Consider the following 15381-nt stretch of genomic DNA (forward strand, 5'->3'; position numbering starts at 1 on the left):
ATTCGTAGTTAGGTTACCCTGTACCTTAAACATGTCGCAAACAACAAAATACTGTACACACAAACTACCTGTTGCACTGCCAACGGGTGGCACTGAACTCGGTGCCGAAGATGAGCTCTTCCTCACCACTGTGGCCCCTGGTTCGATACCCAGCCAAAGCTATACATTATTAGTGGAGTTGTGCATTGGTTCTCGAGCTCCTAAGCTTCCTCCAGGACCTCCAGTTTAACTTTCTCTTGAAAAATCCAACATTTCGATGTCATGCCTGCAGCTCTAACATGTTGTATGGTGAGCCGCTTCCTTTGCAATGCAGCTTCTCAGCTGCAAGTAAGGATGGTTGCCTCCTCCCATAGGCCTTTATATCACATTATGATATTACATGACATACACAAGCTCAATTTCATGGTTGAAACGACTTCCTATTCATTTCTCAACATAGCGTGCGTTGCCATGGTACATGTAACCATGGAAACAAGGTTGTGGTAGGAATACTTTTAACACATGCATCCCACTATAATTGATGAGGATGAAAATTGTGTGCTTTCAGATGCCTGAGGAAAGCCTTCATTATGGCTGAAGTCTTTTTCAGAGAATCAAATTTTGGGGTATACCTTCTTCAAAGAGATTGTTTAAAATGCTTTATAATATAGATAGTTCTCCACAGCGCCCTTTACCATGTACATTCTCATGGTCATTAATTGTTTACAGTAGACTAACTACCAAAGGTGTAGGCCTACCCACCCTGAAGCATGCAAGTTCACATCCAAATCACTATGGTTATACTATAAATCTTTGTGCTTTGCTTTTGGAGTGCTTTCGACGCCTTTTTTCTGTACCTAATCCAAGAATCTTGTAAAATTGGTTTTTTTTTCTCAACAGAGCAATCCCACAACAGGCTTTCATCTGAATTCCAAGTGTGTATTAAATGTCTGTTTGGTCGAAAAAAATTGCTGTAATTTTCTTCAGATTCAAAGAAATCATGCACTTCTCTACTGTTGACCTGGTTGAAGGTCCTAACATACGACTCAATTTTTTCAACGTCCGAGCTCCATTCTTAAAATCATTTTCTATACCTCCCCCTCTTCCCACAACCCCCGGAAAAGGACCATTTATTACAGGGTCTAAGTCATCCAACATACCTCAAGTTGGAAGTCATTAACCCCTGGGTCACAATTTTGGGAAAAGTTGTTACATTTTTAGCCTGCTTTTCTTCTATTTAGGGTGGGGAGCAAACAAACTTCTCGTTAACTTATGTATAGTTCATAAAATGCACTTTTTCTATCTCACTTGGCAAGAAGAGGCAACGCAGTCCGACCCCCCCTCCACCCACTCTGCCACTGACTGCAAACTGTTTTGCTCTTCGCGCATCAGTCTTGTTATACTGTTTAGATCGGAGAACAGCATAGCTCGCCTAATGACAAAGGTCTGGTGGGTAACAAACATTACAAACAAGCATTAATGATAACTATTGAAAACACTTTCATAGAAATATTTGTTTTATTGCCAAAATTTATCTGACAAATTTCATTGAGAATAGATTGTAAATTTGTATTATCTATAAAGGATTTATCTTTAAAATAACAGCATGTAAGGCACCATTTTTATTCACATAAAACTAAACTGCAGCATTATGTTTGGACTAAACTTCAAAATCTACATGAAATAAAATGACATGTAATAAAAATGTAAGTAAAAATAACTTTTTAAGCCGAAGTAAGAATCAGGCCCAAAAATGAACCATTCCCTGAAAACAGAGGAAGACAGGTTTTTGTTCAAGGTGAGGCTATACTTAAACTGATTTGGGCAGTCGACTAAAATCAACTGCCACCACGGCCATGTTGCCACCACGGGCCTGTTGCCACCTGCTGGTTCAGTCTAAAAGGATCTAGGCATGGGAATCATCCACTAGGAGCTTGGCTGGTAGAGCAGAATGCACTACCTTCCCAACTTTATACCAAGCGGTTTTTAGTGCTAAGCTCCACGGCACAAATGTCACGACTGGGATTCTAACCCACACTCCACTGCCTAGAGCTTGGGTTCAGTGAACTAGACTGCTGGGCCACTTTGAGGCACAGAACATGATGGTTGGAGTCTTAGTCTTTGAAAGTATTGACAAGCCCATAGACATGATCACCATCTTAAATCTTTGAAAACTCAGTAAAACAAAAAAATCAATCCAGCAGTCAAGATGGACGCCATGCTGTAGTTTGCAAAAAACTATGCTAGGCTGAATAGTTGTGTACCGCCATGAGGGTCGCCAGTGTTGCTTAGGGTCCATTTTCGCGGTCATAACCAATGTTTTGGTATACCTGTTTTGGTTTAACTTGCCATGGGTTAACCACTGGCCATTAACCGGAACAGTTATTGGTTTTGACCACTAAAACACACCCCAGGACTTAGGATTTCAACCAGGTTCCTTTGCGCACTGATCATGCACATTTGGATATGAATATGGGCTAAAAACCTTTATCATGCTGTCACCATCTTGGCCATGTTCCCTGTTTCCAATAAAAGTAATGAATGCTTACATTCATTGCGTATGGCACCAGACTATTATTTCGTCCAGCCTCAGTTTGGTTACAATGAGTTGGAATGGAGTAAAATCAAGATGACCACATCGTGATAAGGGTCTATTGTTCAAGGGTCTATGTACTTTTTTCAAACACAATACACAATTCCACAGATTTATATTAAACTTTAACACAGTTTGAAGATAATGATAGTAGAAAGCTTCCCTTGAAATATTACTTAAGGAAGTGCTGTAGTTTTTGTGAAATGAGTAAAACAGTGCCACAAAAAATAATTTAGTCTCAGTTTTAGCATGTAAAAACGCATTAACCAGTTATGATCTGTTATGGTACAACTGGTTAATAGGTTTTTACATGCTAAAATAGTTTTCGTCTCACTGAAACAAAAATTATTTTGTGAGTTGTTTTTACTCGTTTCTCAAAAACTATAGCACCTCAGTAAGTAATATTTGAAGGGAAGCTAATACTATCATTATCTTCAAACCCTGTAAGTGGTGGACATTTTGAAAAAGTACCCGCATCCTTTAAGAAGTTAAGTATTGATTTTAGAGCATGAGAATGAGACGGTCTTGTTCCATGTACTGCTTTGAAAGCAACCACCCGCTGAAAACCCCTAGCTCCAAAAGATCCTTAGTGGCAAGCATTCTGTTGTTATAGTCTCTTTCTACTGTCAGCTGTTAAACAAGTTTCATTCAAGGTCATAGAGTTATATATAAGAACTAGAGGGCGCACTGGTGATGCTGCATCCACAAACACAATGGGACCACAAGGAGACAAGCGCGCCATTCTGTACGCGCGTTGAATATGAAGTACACGTTGGAGTTTGTGTTTAGTAAACGCTACGCGATGCTGTTTTGTCAACTTACAAAATGCCCGCACAAACACATGCTGTAAGATGCTGTTTTGTCAACTTAGAAAATGGCCGCATGCGCGCATGCCGGGCCGCGTGTATATGCCAGTGCGCCCTCTAGTTCTTATATATATAACTCTCTGTTCAAGGTAAACATCATTGGTCAATTCAGGGCACACAGAAGTTTGAGAATCAAACTCAATGCTGACACACCAACTCACTGTCCGTAACGGAAAACAATTGACCTTTCTCAAGTTTGTGTGACTTGGCAGTTTGGAATAAGTAGGAAACATCTCTGAAGTGTCGCTTGAAATGTTGGTTTTTGTTCTTTTGTACTTTTATTTTGCATGAATCTTTTTATGGCTCTTTAAATGGTCACTTCGAATGAAGGACATACTGCATTGGTCACAGCCAAATGGTTTCTCCTTGGTGTGGATTCTCTCATGTATAGTCCGGTAAGAGCTCCTTGTGAAAGCCATCCCGCAGTACTGGCAGACAAACTCCTTGCAGTTCAGATGGATTGCCTCATGGCTGTTAAGGTTAAAGCGTGTCTTAAATGTCTTCGGACACATATGGCAAGCGTAAGGACGGGCAACATCATGGACTTTTTGGTGATGGTACAAGTATTTGGCACGGTGGAATGACTTATCGCATTTGTCGCAAGAGTATGACCTGTCTTCTGGGTCTAGGGGCTCGTGACACTTCAAATGTCTTGAGAAGTTTCTCTTCGCGGAGAAAGTCTTCCCGCACTCGTCGCAGCGATACTCGTTGCTGGCAACTTTGTGAAGTTCCTGGTGTCTTTTGAGGTTACCCTTGTAGGTGAATTTATCACCGCAGTCATTACAAGAGAAGCTTCCACGATCACTTTTCTCTTTATTTGCTCTTGGTTTTCCGGATGCAGACTTTGGTTTGAAACAAATTCTCAATTGTATTTTGGGAGTTGTCTTTGGAGTTTTGGGAGAAGGAGTCTTGGAGACTGCTTTTTTTTTTACTTTTACGGATGACTGAGACTCTGGACTTTCAGGCCTTTTAAAGCGGCAAATGGTTCCCATTGTTTCTACATATGAAATAAAATAAACAAGAATGTTTTCATTGAGTAAGCTTTTTGTCTTAAAGGCACTAAACATTTTTGGTAATTGAACAATATTCTGTCTTGGTGTATCCCAACATAAAATTAAAAATCTGTGACAATTTTGGCTGGTACAAGCATCAGAAATTAATTGTTAAAAGCATATTTTTGTTTTGACATAGTTTGTCACAAGATAATAACAATAGAAGGTGTTGTCAAAATTATTTTGTGGAACTTACATACCAGCGACGTCGTGTTTTTTGCTTTTTAAGTTGTTTCTAAACTATGAACCGATCTAAAATAAACGTTTATAAATTATATGTGATGACATGTGTAATAAACTCATAAAACAGTTTTTTAATCATGGTTTAAGCAATGAAAAAAAAGTGAACCATCAAACACGGTTTATAAATCATGGTTTAGAACCCCCCCCCCATAAAATACTTGAAAAAAAACGGCACTTTAATCAGGAAAGTCTTTACCTGAACTCTGAGAGCTGATGCTCAAACATGATCCGTTTGTAATCCATAAAAATTATAGCAACATAAAACATGGTTTACAAATCATGGTTTAGCCTACAATACCCCTTACTGACAAAAAACCCGAACAAAAACCCCACTTTTATCAGGCAAGTGTGTACCTGAACTCTGTGAGCTGATGCTCCCAGGATTCCTTCCCTCTCTTCTCTTAATGCAGACCGTGACGCCACTCGTCCTGGCACAGCCATAGGAAAAGCTTGGACGGAACTGGTTAACTTCTTCCTGACACTCTCTTTGAAGCCTGGAAAGCGTTTCCTCAATGTCTTCCGTATCAGTCGACATTAAAGGCTCGGAAGCCATTGATTTTTTATATCGATTGCAACTGTCAGAATCATAGCACACCTTCAGAATAAACAAAACATAAAGATATCAATCAATATAAACCACAAGGGAAACTGACTGGGTAAATTTTGAAATGATTTTTGGGGGTTGAAAAAAGAATTGACTAGAGTGGGATTCGAACCAACGACCTCTGGATTAACGGAGCTATCTAGCCCTATGTTAGGGACACCACCAACATAGGGCAAGATAGCTCAGTTGGTAGAGCGCCGGCACGTTAATCTGGAGGTCGTTGGTTCGAATCCCACTCTAGTCAATTCTTTGTTCAACCCCAAAAATCAAAACATAAAGATGTCAGTCATTTTAGTTTTGCATCAGGGACAAAGAAGAATGTATTGTTATGTTGTTAACCCACACACCCTTGTGTATTAAGTACTGTATAGGCCTGTATGTTTCATTTTAAAAGGGCAAGGGCATCAAGAGGCATTTTCTCCTTGTATAAAGGTCACCCTATAACTAAGGAATTTGTAAATTTCTACTGGAGCATTTCAAGGGAACTAAGGCATTGACCAGGGGGCATGGAGGCAATCGTCTTTGTTGCGCCCGTGAAGTATCACGCCTGATTGTATACTTGGTACTTTCCCGAGTTCTGTGAACCATGGAGTAATAAACTAGTTAATTGCTCCATATAATGTGTGAACATAGCCTAGGCAAATCAATCAGATGGGATTCAAATCTACGACCTTATTGATAGAGTCTTATTGATAGACAGTCTTACCACTACACTAGACCATTTATATTAGGATAGTCGCGAACAGCAAAATATCAAGAGAGGGCGCTGTTGAACCCAAACAAAGGTATAGGCGTTGTGTGCGCGAGTCGTACAAACTGCCTAGTAACCGCCCCATATTCCTTCCCACAATGCAGTGCGTTTCTGAATCGCGATAAACCTTATTGCAATGCAATGTTAATATGTAAAGGTCATGGGTTCGATTCCCCACCCAAGTGATTTGCCTATGAATTTTGTTCACATAATAGAGTAAACTAAAAAGTGCAAAATAAACATCGTCATCAGGGTAGGCCTGGAATTACACGCAGGCCACGGCCTTGTCTTCGTTGCCCCCCTTGCCCTGGTCTTGGCTTTGGTTACGTTTGGTGCCCTTCAAAAGATTCCATATAGGGGCCTAATGAATTAAGAATTTCCCAGTCAGTGGACTGAAAGTGCCCTTTGTAATTCATTCGAAGGTGAATTTACCTGGGCCTGGAAATGATAGAAAAAACATACTTTTCGTAAGCCTTCACGCCCCCCCCACCCCCCACGGTACGTATTCATATAGTGTATTAGCTATAATCATCATTCGTGTTATAATTATTTTGTAAACTTACTGACGTACCACTTTTTGCATTGGCAATGTAATGTACGACATAAAACAAATTCGTGCACAGACATTCCGACTTGTCTGATCAGCCTCTGATCAACATCGACAGTACACCAAAGAGGCTAAGACATAAAGGAGGGACACGCTAACGCTATGTAATAATACCAATTATGTTAGAAATAAATGATTTATGTTTCATTCATACAAATATTAATACGAACCTTTTTAGTGCGCTTCAAAGTTGTTATGCACAGGCTAGCCGGATGATGGTCGTCTGATGTGATTGATGACGATGAGTCTGTCTAGAGAGGGCGCTCTTCCCAATAGACGTACAGATCCACAGACATAAAGAATGGTAGGAACACATTGCCTTGGATCGGTCGAGTTGGTCTTTGAAAAGCGTTTGTAACCGTTTTTTATAAAATGCATATGGGTAGAAAGATGTTGTAAAAGTAGAATACAATGATCCACACAAACATGCCTCAAAATTGCGTGGTTTTCTTTTTACCTCGTCGACTAACACGTCGGCCATTTATGGGGGTCAAAATTTTGACTCCCATAAATGGCCGACCGTGTTAGTTCGCACAGTAGAAGGAAAACCACGCAATTTCGAGGCAAACTTGTGTGGATCATTGTATTCTACTTTTAATACATCTGTCCAACCATATGCAGTATATAAAAAATGGTTACAAACGCTTTTGTTTTGACCAACTCGTCCGATCCAAGGCAACGTGTTCCTTTAAATGGTAGGGCATCTATCGCAACGCAAGTGTGACAGCCCGATTTTTTGCCAACCGCGAGGACGGTTTGAAAACTATGAAAGCAGTGAATCAAAAACGGATTGATCTAGTTAGTAGAAAAGTTACACAACAATGTTGAATTTATTGGAAACAAATAGGAGATATTTCAGCCCATGAATTGTTACGGAGTTAATGTTGAATTTGGTCACACGCTAACATTCGGCTGGCCATGCCTTGCATGGAGCATGGAGGAATAAATTAATTAATAAACTAATTTATTCCTCCATGCATGGAGGATACTTCTACCATGCTTATATCAACAACAAAAAGGTCTTTTTGGCTCATGATTCGCTATTATTTGGCAACTACTAACTGGGTGTCCAGTCCCTTATTACCAAACGTACACCTTCCCTTAAAATCACTCTTCGAAGTCCGTTTGTATCTGGGCACATGGAAAAGGAAGCTTTCAATACTGGTTAGAGTTCAATTTAATACATAGTTTAGAGGCTAGAGTTTGTACTCGTGTAACATTATGTTATCAAAGTATTTTAACTCACCAAACGTTTCGCGTAATTAATATTGAAAACATTTACAGCATAAATTGAGATTAACAACCAATTAAATAATTAAATATTATGAAACAATGTCCCCATTCATTTGGTGCAACCAGGTGTTTTTGAAGTAATGTTTGAAGCTTTGCATGATGTTGATAATACAAAGAAACTATACAAACTTGCGGGTACAGTACCATGTGTAAATCTCTTTTGTGGGAGTTTTGGCTCTGAAAAAACCTAGCCTTGATCAAGGCGCTACAGCAAGCCGCGATCTGCAAAATCCCAGTCCCCATCACTGAATTCCGCCAGCGCACCCCCATACATAACACAGTGCATATAATACGTGTACTACAGCGTATGTACACATACTTACTGTACATGTACATGTACATGTACCATCTGTATACGGTACACTTACGGTACATGGGTACCTCCCAAGTAGCTTGAGCCACGTGTATGAGGTTGAAAATACAAAGACACGACCTAACCGTTCTCACGACTACGCTATACTGTTCTCGCTGTACATTGTATGGTAATGTACATTTGTGTATGCACTGCATGCGTGTGCCGCGAACCGGGCCGGGGAACAGTACGTCAACAGCCTTGATCAAGGCTAGAAAAAACCCGGTGTTGTCTCGACTTCTTTAACAACATACTCTGCTCGAGTGTTGACATGTAGAGTATAGACCTTTCGAAAATAGAGATTTTTGTTTTCTTTGTTTCAAACCGAAATCAATGCAACAAAAGGATTGAGGGAAGCAATGGAGCCCGGTTTCGTACAGTAATTAATTAACACTAGACGTGCATGTGTACCGAAATGACATTTAGTTGCTTGGAATTGTTTGTTTCTCTCTAATGGTTCACACTTACATGTTTCTCACCGCTGCTTTTTGCAAATAACTTTTCCCAACTTTTAACCATCCTCCTGACTGTCTTCACTATCATTATTATCATCCCTATCTTCATCATTTTCATCATCTTCACCATCCTCAACATCTTTATCTCTATAAACAAGAGCACTACCATTATCAAAGAAGTCATGTCTTTCATCATTCTCATAACCATCCCTCTTTACTGTCTTCACTATCACCACCATCACTATCATTATCTTCATCTTCTTAATCATTCTGTTTGGGTTTTGTTGGTTGTTTTTAAAACTTGCCCATTGCCTAATGTGTGTTTAACCTGTTTGACCTTTTAGCTACTTTTTGGGGGGTCAAACTGTTCATTACTTTTTACTGTTTTTTTTTTAATGAAATAAACCAATAAATAATAATAATATAAAAAATATCTTCAACATCTTCATCTCTTTAATCAAGGTGACTACCATCATCAATGAATTCAAGCTTTGCTTCAATAACTTCAGATTAAAGGCAGTGGACACTATTGGTAATTACTCAAAATAATTATAAAACCTTTCTTTATTACGAGTAATGGGGAGAGGTTGATAGTAAAAAACATTCTGAGAAACAGCTTCCTCTGAAGTGACGTAGTTTTTGAGAATGAAGTAATTTTCCATGCGTTTGATTTCGAGACCTCAAGTTTAGAATTTGAGGTCTCGAAATCAAGCATCAGAAAGCACACAACTTCGTGACACAAGGTTTTTTCTTTCATTATTATCTCGTAAATTCGACGACCGATTGAGCTCAAATTTTCACAGGTTTGTTATTTTATGGATATGTTGAGATACACCAACTGTGAAGACTAGTCTTTGACAATTACCAATAGGGTCCACTGTCTTTAATAGAGCCAGGCGACTTCACTGTCTTCAGTATCAACCCCGTCGTCGTCACTATCGATGTCGTTGTCATCGTTTTCGTCGTCGAAACTTTGATATTTTTTTGCAGAATCAAAACTATCTGTTTCGTCCTTAATACTTTGCTCATCACTATCTCTACTGTTGTCACTGTCATCGTAAATAGATGGTGTACCATGTGCTGTCCCCTGATGACAGTTAAATCGACATGCCCAATCAATCTTGAATGACAGATTACTATGATGTTGACTGGTTGGATGTTTGATGGTGCCGCTTGGTAAAATATGACGTTGAAGAGTAGGTTGTCCGAAGGAGCTGCTTGAAGAAGGTTGGCTTTTGAAAGTTGATTCTTGGATGGCCCTGTCCAGACGAAACTGAGGTTTAGGAGTAGATTGTCCGAAGGAGCTGCTTGAAGACAGTTCGCGTTTGGATGTTGATTTCTGGGTGGCGCTGTCTGAATGAAACTGAGGTTTGGGAGTTGCCCATTGGAGGAGGCTGCATGAAGAAGGTTGGCTTTTGGATGTTGATTTTTGGGTGGCGATGTCATAACGAAAGTGAGGTTTGGGAGTAGGTTGTCCGAAGGGGATGCTTGAAGAAGGTTGGCTTATGAAAGTTGATTCTTGGATGGCCCTGTCCGGACGAAACTGAGGTTTAGGAGTAGGTTGTCCGAAGGAGCTGCTTGACGAAGGTTGGCTTTTGGATGTTGATTTTTGGATGGCGATGTCATAACGAAACTGAGGTTTAGGAGTAGGTTGTCCGAAGGAGCTGCTTGAAGACAGTTCGCTTTTGGATGTTGATTTCTGGGTGGCGCTGTCTGAATGAAACTGAGGTTTGGGAGTTGCCCATTGGAGGAGGCTGCATGAAGAAGGTTGGCTTTTGGATGTTGATTTTTGGGTGGCGATGTCATAACGAAAGTGAGGTTTGGGAGTAGGTTGTCCGAAGGGGATGCTTGAAGAAGGTTGGCTTATGAAAGTTGATTCTTGGATGGCCCTGTCCGGACGAAACTGAGGTTTAGGAGTAGGTTGTCCGAAGGAGCTGCTTGACGAAGGTTGGCTTTTGGATGTTGATTTTTGGATGGCGATGTCATAACGAAACTGAGATTTAGGAGTAAGTTGTCCGTAGGGGATGCTTGAAGACAGTTCGTTTTTGGATGTTGATTTCTGGGTGGCGCTGTCTGAACGAAACTGAGGTTGGGGTGTTGGCCATCCGACGGAGATGTTCGAAGAAGGTTTGCTTTTGGATTTTTTCATGGTGCTCTCTAAACAAAGCTGACCTTGAGGAAATGGTCGTTTCAAGGAGCTGTATGATGAGGAAGGTTGGCTATTGAAAGTTGATTCTTGGATGGCCCTGTCCGGACGAAACTGAGGTTTAGGAGTAGGTTGTCCGAAGGAGCTGCTTGACGAAGGTTGGCTTTTGGATGTTGATTTTTGGATGGCGATGTCATAACGAAACTGAGGTTTAGGAGTAGGTTGTCCGAAGGAGCTGCTTGAAGACAGTTCGCTTTTGGATGTTGATTTCTGGGTGGCGCTGTCTGAATGAAACTGAGGTTTGGGAGTTGCCCATTGGAGGAGGCTGCATGAAGAAGGTTGGCTTTTGGATGTTGATTTTTGGGTGGCGATGTCATAACGAAAGTGAGGGCTGGGAGTAGGTTGTCCGAAGGGGATGCTTGAAGAAGGTTGGCTTATGAAAGTTGATTCTTGGATGGCCCTGTCCGGACGAAACTGAGGTTTAGGAGTAGGTTGTCCGAAGGAGCTGCTTGACGAAGGTTGGCTTTTGGATGTTGATTTTTGGATGGCGATGTCATAACGAAACTGAGATTTAGGAGTAAGTAGGATTTGAAACTTTGCATGGTGGAGATAAGATATAGAAGAGTTTGCGGTAACACCATGTAATAACAATCTCTAAATGAGTTGGGGTGGTTCTGAAAAGAACCGTTGGGTTAACTCGACGTTTCGATCAGTATGCTCTGATCGTCTTCTGGAGAATGCTGGACTCTGATGCTGCATGCTGCTTAAGTACTAGGCGGTGGATCAGCGGCGGTGGATTAGGAGTAAGTTGTCCGTAGGGGATGCTTGAAGACAGTTCGTTTTTGGATGTTGATTTCTGGGTGGCGCTGTCTGAACGAAACTGAGGTTGGGGTGTTGGCCATCCGACGGAGATGTTCGAAGAAGGTTTGCTTTTGGATTTTTTCATGGTGCTCTCTAAACAAAGCTGACCTTGAGGAAAGGGTCGTTTCAAGGAGCTGTATGATGAGGAAGGTTGGCTATTGAAAGTTGATTCTTGGATGGCCCTGTCCGGACGAAACTGAGGTTTAGGAGTAGGTTGTCCGAAGGAGCTGCTTGACGAAGGTTGGCTTTTGGATGTTGATTTTTGGATGGCGATGTCATAACGAAACTGAGGTTTAGGAGTAGGTTGTCCGAAGGGGATGCTTGAAGACAGTCCGCTTTTGGATGTTGATGTCTGGGTGGCGCTGTCTGAATTAAACTGAGGTTTGGGAGTTGCCAATTGGAGGAGGCTACATGAAGAAGGTTGGCTTTTGGAAGTTGATTTTTGAGTGGCGCTGTCTGAACGAAACTGAGGTTTGGGAGTTGGCCATCCGTAGGAGATGTTCGAAGAAGGTTTGCTTTTGGATGTTTTCATGGTGCTCTCTAAACAAAACTGACCTTGAGGAAATGGTCGTTTCAAGGAGCTGTATGAAGAAGGTTGGATTTTGAAAGTTGTTGCTCGGATGGCGCCGGCTGCAGGAAACTGATGTTTGGGAGTTGACCATGTGGAGGAGCTGCTTGAAGGTTGGCTTTCGGAAATTGATTTTTGGAAGGCTCTGCTGCCTAGAGAAACCCGATGTTGGGAAATTGGTTGCCCGAAGGAGCTGCTTGATAAAGTTTGGCTTTTGGTGGGGGAATTTTGGATAGTGCCGCCTGGAGGGAACTGATGTTTGAGAATGGGTTGATAGAGGGCGTTATTTTGATTAGGCTGACGCAATGGAGCATTGATGTTGGAATACATTGTCCCAGAAGACTGTTGTTGAAAGGGTGGTGGTGGTGGCTGAAAGGTGCCAAGTAGAGGCTGACGTTGAGCTAGTTGATAAACGCTGTCATTCAAGGGGATTCTTGGCTGAAGACTGCTGACGCCAACTTGCCTTGGTATGTTTTTGCGGAACAACCGAACGATCACATCACAGCCACGCATTGGACGAAAATCTAGATTCTGGCAGAAGTTCCTAATAGTATTCGAGTAAGAACCAAGAGGCATATTGGGTTTACCTCGGAATTGAAATACCATGTCCAGACCAGCAGGGGAAGCAAATTGCTGCTCAAAACCATCACCAGGGTAATTGTTGTCAATAAACAACACCAAACAACCGTGCTTTAGCTCATTGAGAATAGAACGCAGTAGTTCTTTTCGGTTTGGGTCAGTTCGGAAAAATGCTGAAACCGCTGAGTAGGATTTCACAAGCGTAAGTAGATCTACATCTCTGATGAAACTTATGACATCACTTGGAAGTCTTGTATCTCTGACAAGGTCACATCTCTTGTAGGTCACCTGAAAATCATCTGGTAGAGTTTGGTAAATAGTATCCCAAGTGAGTTTCCAGTTTGGGAACAAATCCAGAACAAAGCAATGGAGCGACGAAGGGAAGAGGTTTGTATCTCGAAGGAATTTAGTGAGACCAACAAGGTCTGAACCCGGCCCACCACCAATACTACACGTCTTCATACTCTGCTTGTATTTCAACGTTCTTGAGATCTCAGTCAGGTTTTGATGAAGAGAGTGATGTACGAGGTAACAGTGATGCATAAAATACAGAAAGACATAGGCGCATCGGTTAGCAGCGTCATTCCAATCCGATCGGTAGTCAGAGCTTGAATGAGACAGCCCTGTCCTGTACATCTGAGAAATTCTTCTAACAGACTTTTTTACTTGATCGTACTTAGAGACACCATCGACTTGATCAAGAAGGCCATCAAGGGTTTCTGTCAATACACGTCGGAAGAAATCTGCTACAAATGACTGTGCAATTGTTGGTGGTGTTTGAAGACCGTTCCAATCCATTCTTTCTGTAATATAATTCATGCAAGTAGATCATTAGATCCTTGTCACAAGTGAACTTGAAGGAAGCACTGAACACTTCGATTCTAACAGTAATACCACTGTTTTAGAGATAATGTGTAGACATTAAAAATGCCTGGAACCGGAAGTCTTTTTAGGCAAAGTACACCTGTGGTTTTTAGAACTGGTTGATTATTTGAACTAAGTTATAGTTAATGTAGATTTATTAATCATTTCAAAGGGCCGTCGCGTTTGGAGATCACTGGAATTTTCGAACTGATGGCCGTGCCGAAAGAATACTTCCTTATAGGAATAAATAATATCGAAGTCTTATATAGCGCACGTATCTACCAAACAAGGTACTCAAGGCGCTGAGTATATACAAACTTTCAGAAAGATAGGATTTGCAGTGATGAATTCTGAGACCCATATATGTAGCACCTTATAAGGGTTTACAAGGCGCGTAGATTGGCCGCAACCAGGAACACCGGGGCGAACCCCTTCTCTTTTTAATAAGTGTACTGGGTTCTTTTACATGCGTTACACAACACATGGGACCAACGGCTTTACGTCCCATCCGAAGGATGAAGCATTGGTCAAGTGTCTTGCTTTAAGGACACAAGTGTCACGGCTGGGGATTCGAACCCACACTCTGCTGATCAGAAACACCAGAGTTTGAATTAGGTGCTCTTTACGCTCGGCCACGACACTTCCACAGGAGCGGAGCGTTACATGAGGAGCGTTTCTGTAGTAACGTTTCTTATATTCAAATTTTGGGGAATACAAACTGCTGGGAATAAAACAAATTAATTACCGTGAGTTGCATGCTTTAAGGATTTTTGGAACTGGTTGTCAGAATATAGAGCAGTCATCAGTTTTGCAATAGAGCAAAATCTACACAGTATTTCTAGTACACATAGAAACTATGTTGGTAATAGATGCTATTTACAACATCAAGCGAGAGATTCATACTTGAGAAAGAGTATGTTTATTGTATCATGACTAAATCCAAGATGGCTACAGATGACCTCAAAATTAAAAATGTTTTGGCCGAGTTTGGTTTTTGTTGTACACTATGCGCTGACTAAGAAACTTACCTTTTAGCTGGGTTTTCTTTGATAGAGCTTTATTTCAGAATAAAAAACGGACAACACATGTGACACAATCTGACAAAATCCACGGAAAAAATAATTATTACATGAAATTCAGAACACAGAAGTTCTTGCACAATCGCTCGTTGATTAAGGGTATTCCCCTTATCTAAAAATAAACAAGAAACGGAGTTCCTGAGAGGTCATAATCATAGTCACTTACAGTTATGAGGGGTCTCACGGATTTCTACACCGCGGTAGTAGCATATATATACAGCATGACAGTAGTAGATACACACATCTAGAACAAATATTATATATTGATACCTCGTCATGAAATGCCTCAAATCCTATATTGACTTATTCATTGAGACGGAATTCTATTTTGCGGCATAAACGGTTACGAGAGAAGCATTGCATGTGTCAAACCGCCTCAACCACCCACTCATGCGCAGATAGTAACAGCTCTGCATAGATTATTCGTGTAAGGAGATACATTTATCGCATATGGTATGAGCATGGAGGAAGAATCCATGGTATGAGTAT

General features: G+C 41.0%; 2 protein-coding genes across 2 annotated transcripts; both read right to left on the reverse strand.

Annotated features, from left to right (window-relative positions):
• Positions 1-1534: 1534 nt before the first annotated feature.
• Positions 1535-6998, reverse strand: LOC139946248 (uncharacterized). The gene is made up of 3 exons (XM_071943868.1): positions 6866-6998; positions 5088-5328; positions 1535-4435 (listed from the first exon to the last, which is right to left on the reverse strand). Exons 2-3 carry the CDS (start codon positions 5284-5286, stop codon positions 3717-3719), a joined length of 918 nt encoding a protein of 305 aa, XP_071799969.1. The 5' UTR covers positions 5287-5328; positions 6866-6998; the 3' UTR covers positions 1535-3716.
• A 2680-nt stretch (positions 6999-9678) lies between these two features.
• LOC139946325 (uncharacterized) lies at positions 9679-13747 on the reverse strand. The gene is made up of 2 exons (XM_071943949.1): positions 11714-13747; positions 9679-11535 (listed from the first exon to the last, which is right to left on the reverse strand). The coding sequence occupies exons 1-2, from the start codon at positions 13745-13747 to the stop codon at positions 9679-9681; spliced, it is 3891 nt and encodes a 1296-aa protein (XP_071800050.1).
• Positions 13748-15381: the final 1634 nt, after the last annotated feature.

The sequence above is a fragment of the Asterias amurensis genome, chromosome 13, assembly GCF_032118995.1.
Source record: "Asterias amurensis chromosome 13, ASM3211899v1".
NCBI classification, from domain to species: domain Eukaryota; kingdom Metazoa; phylum Echinodermata; class Asteroidea; order Forcipulatida; family Asteriidae; genus Asterias; species Asterias amurensis.

Coding starts and splice junctions, on each gene's coding strand:
- LOC139946248 (XM_071943868.1), bottom strand. CDS start 5,286: ATGGCTTCCGAGCCTTTAATGTCGACTGATACGGAAGACATTGAGGAA. Junction 4,436..5,087: donor CATCAGCTCACAGAGTTCAG/GTACACACTTGC, acceptor TTTCATATGTAG/AAACAATGGGAACCATTTGC.
- LOC139946325 (XM_071943949.1), bottom strand. CDS start 13,747: ATGGATTGGAACGGTCTTCAAACACCACCAACAATTGCACAGTCATTT. Junction 11,536..11,713: donor CGCCGCTGATCCACCGCCTA/GTACTTAAGCAG, acceptor CACCATGCAAAG/TTTCAAATCCTACTTACTCC.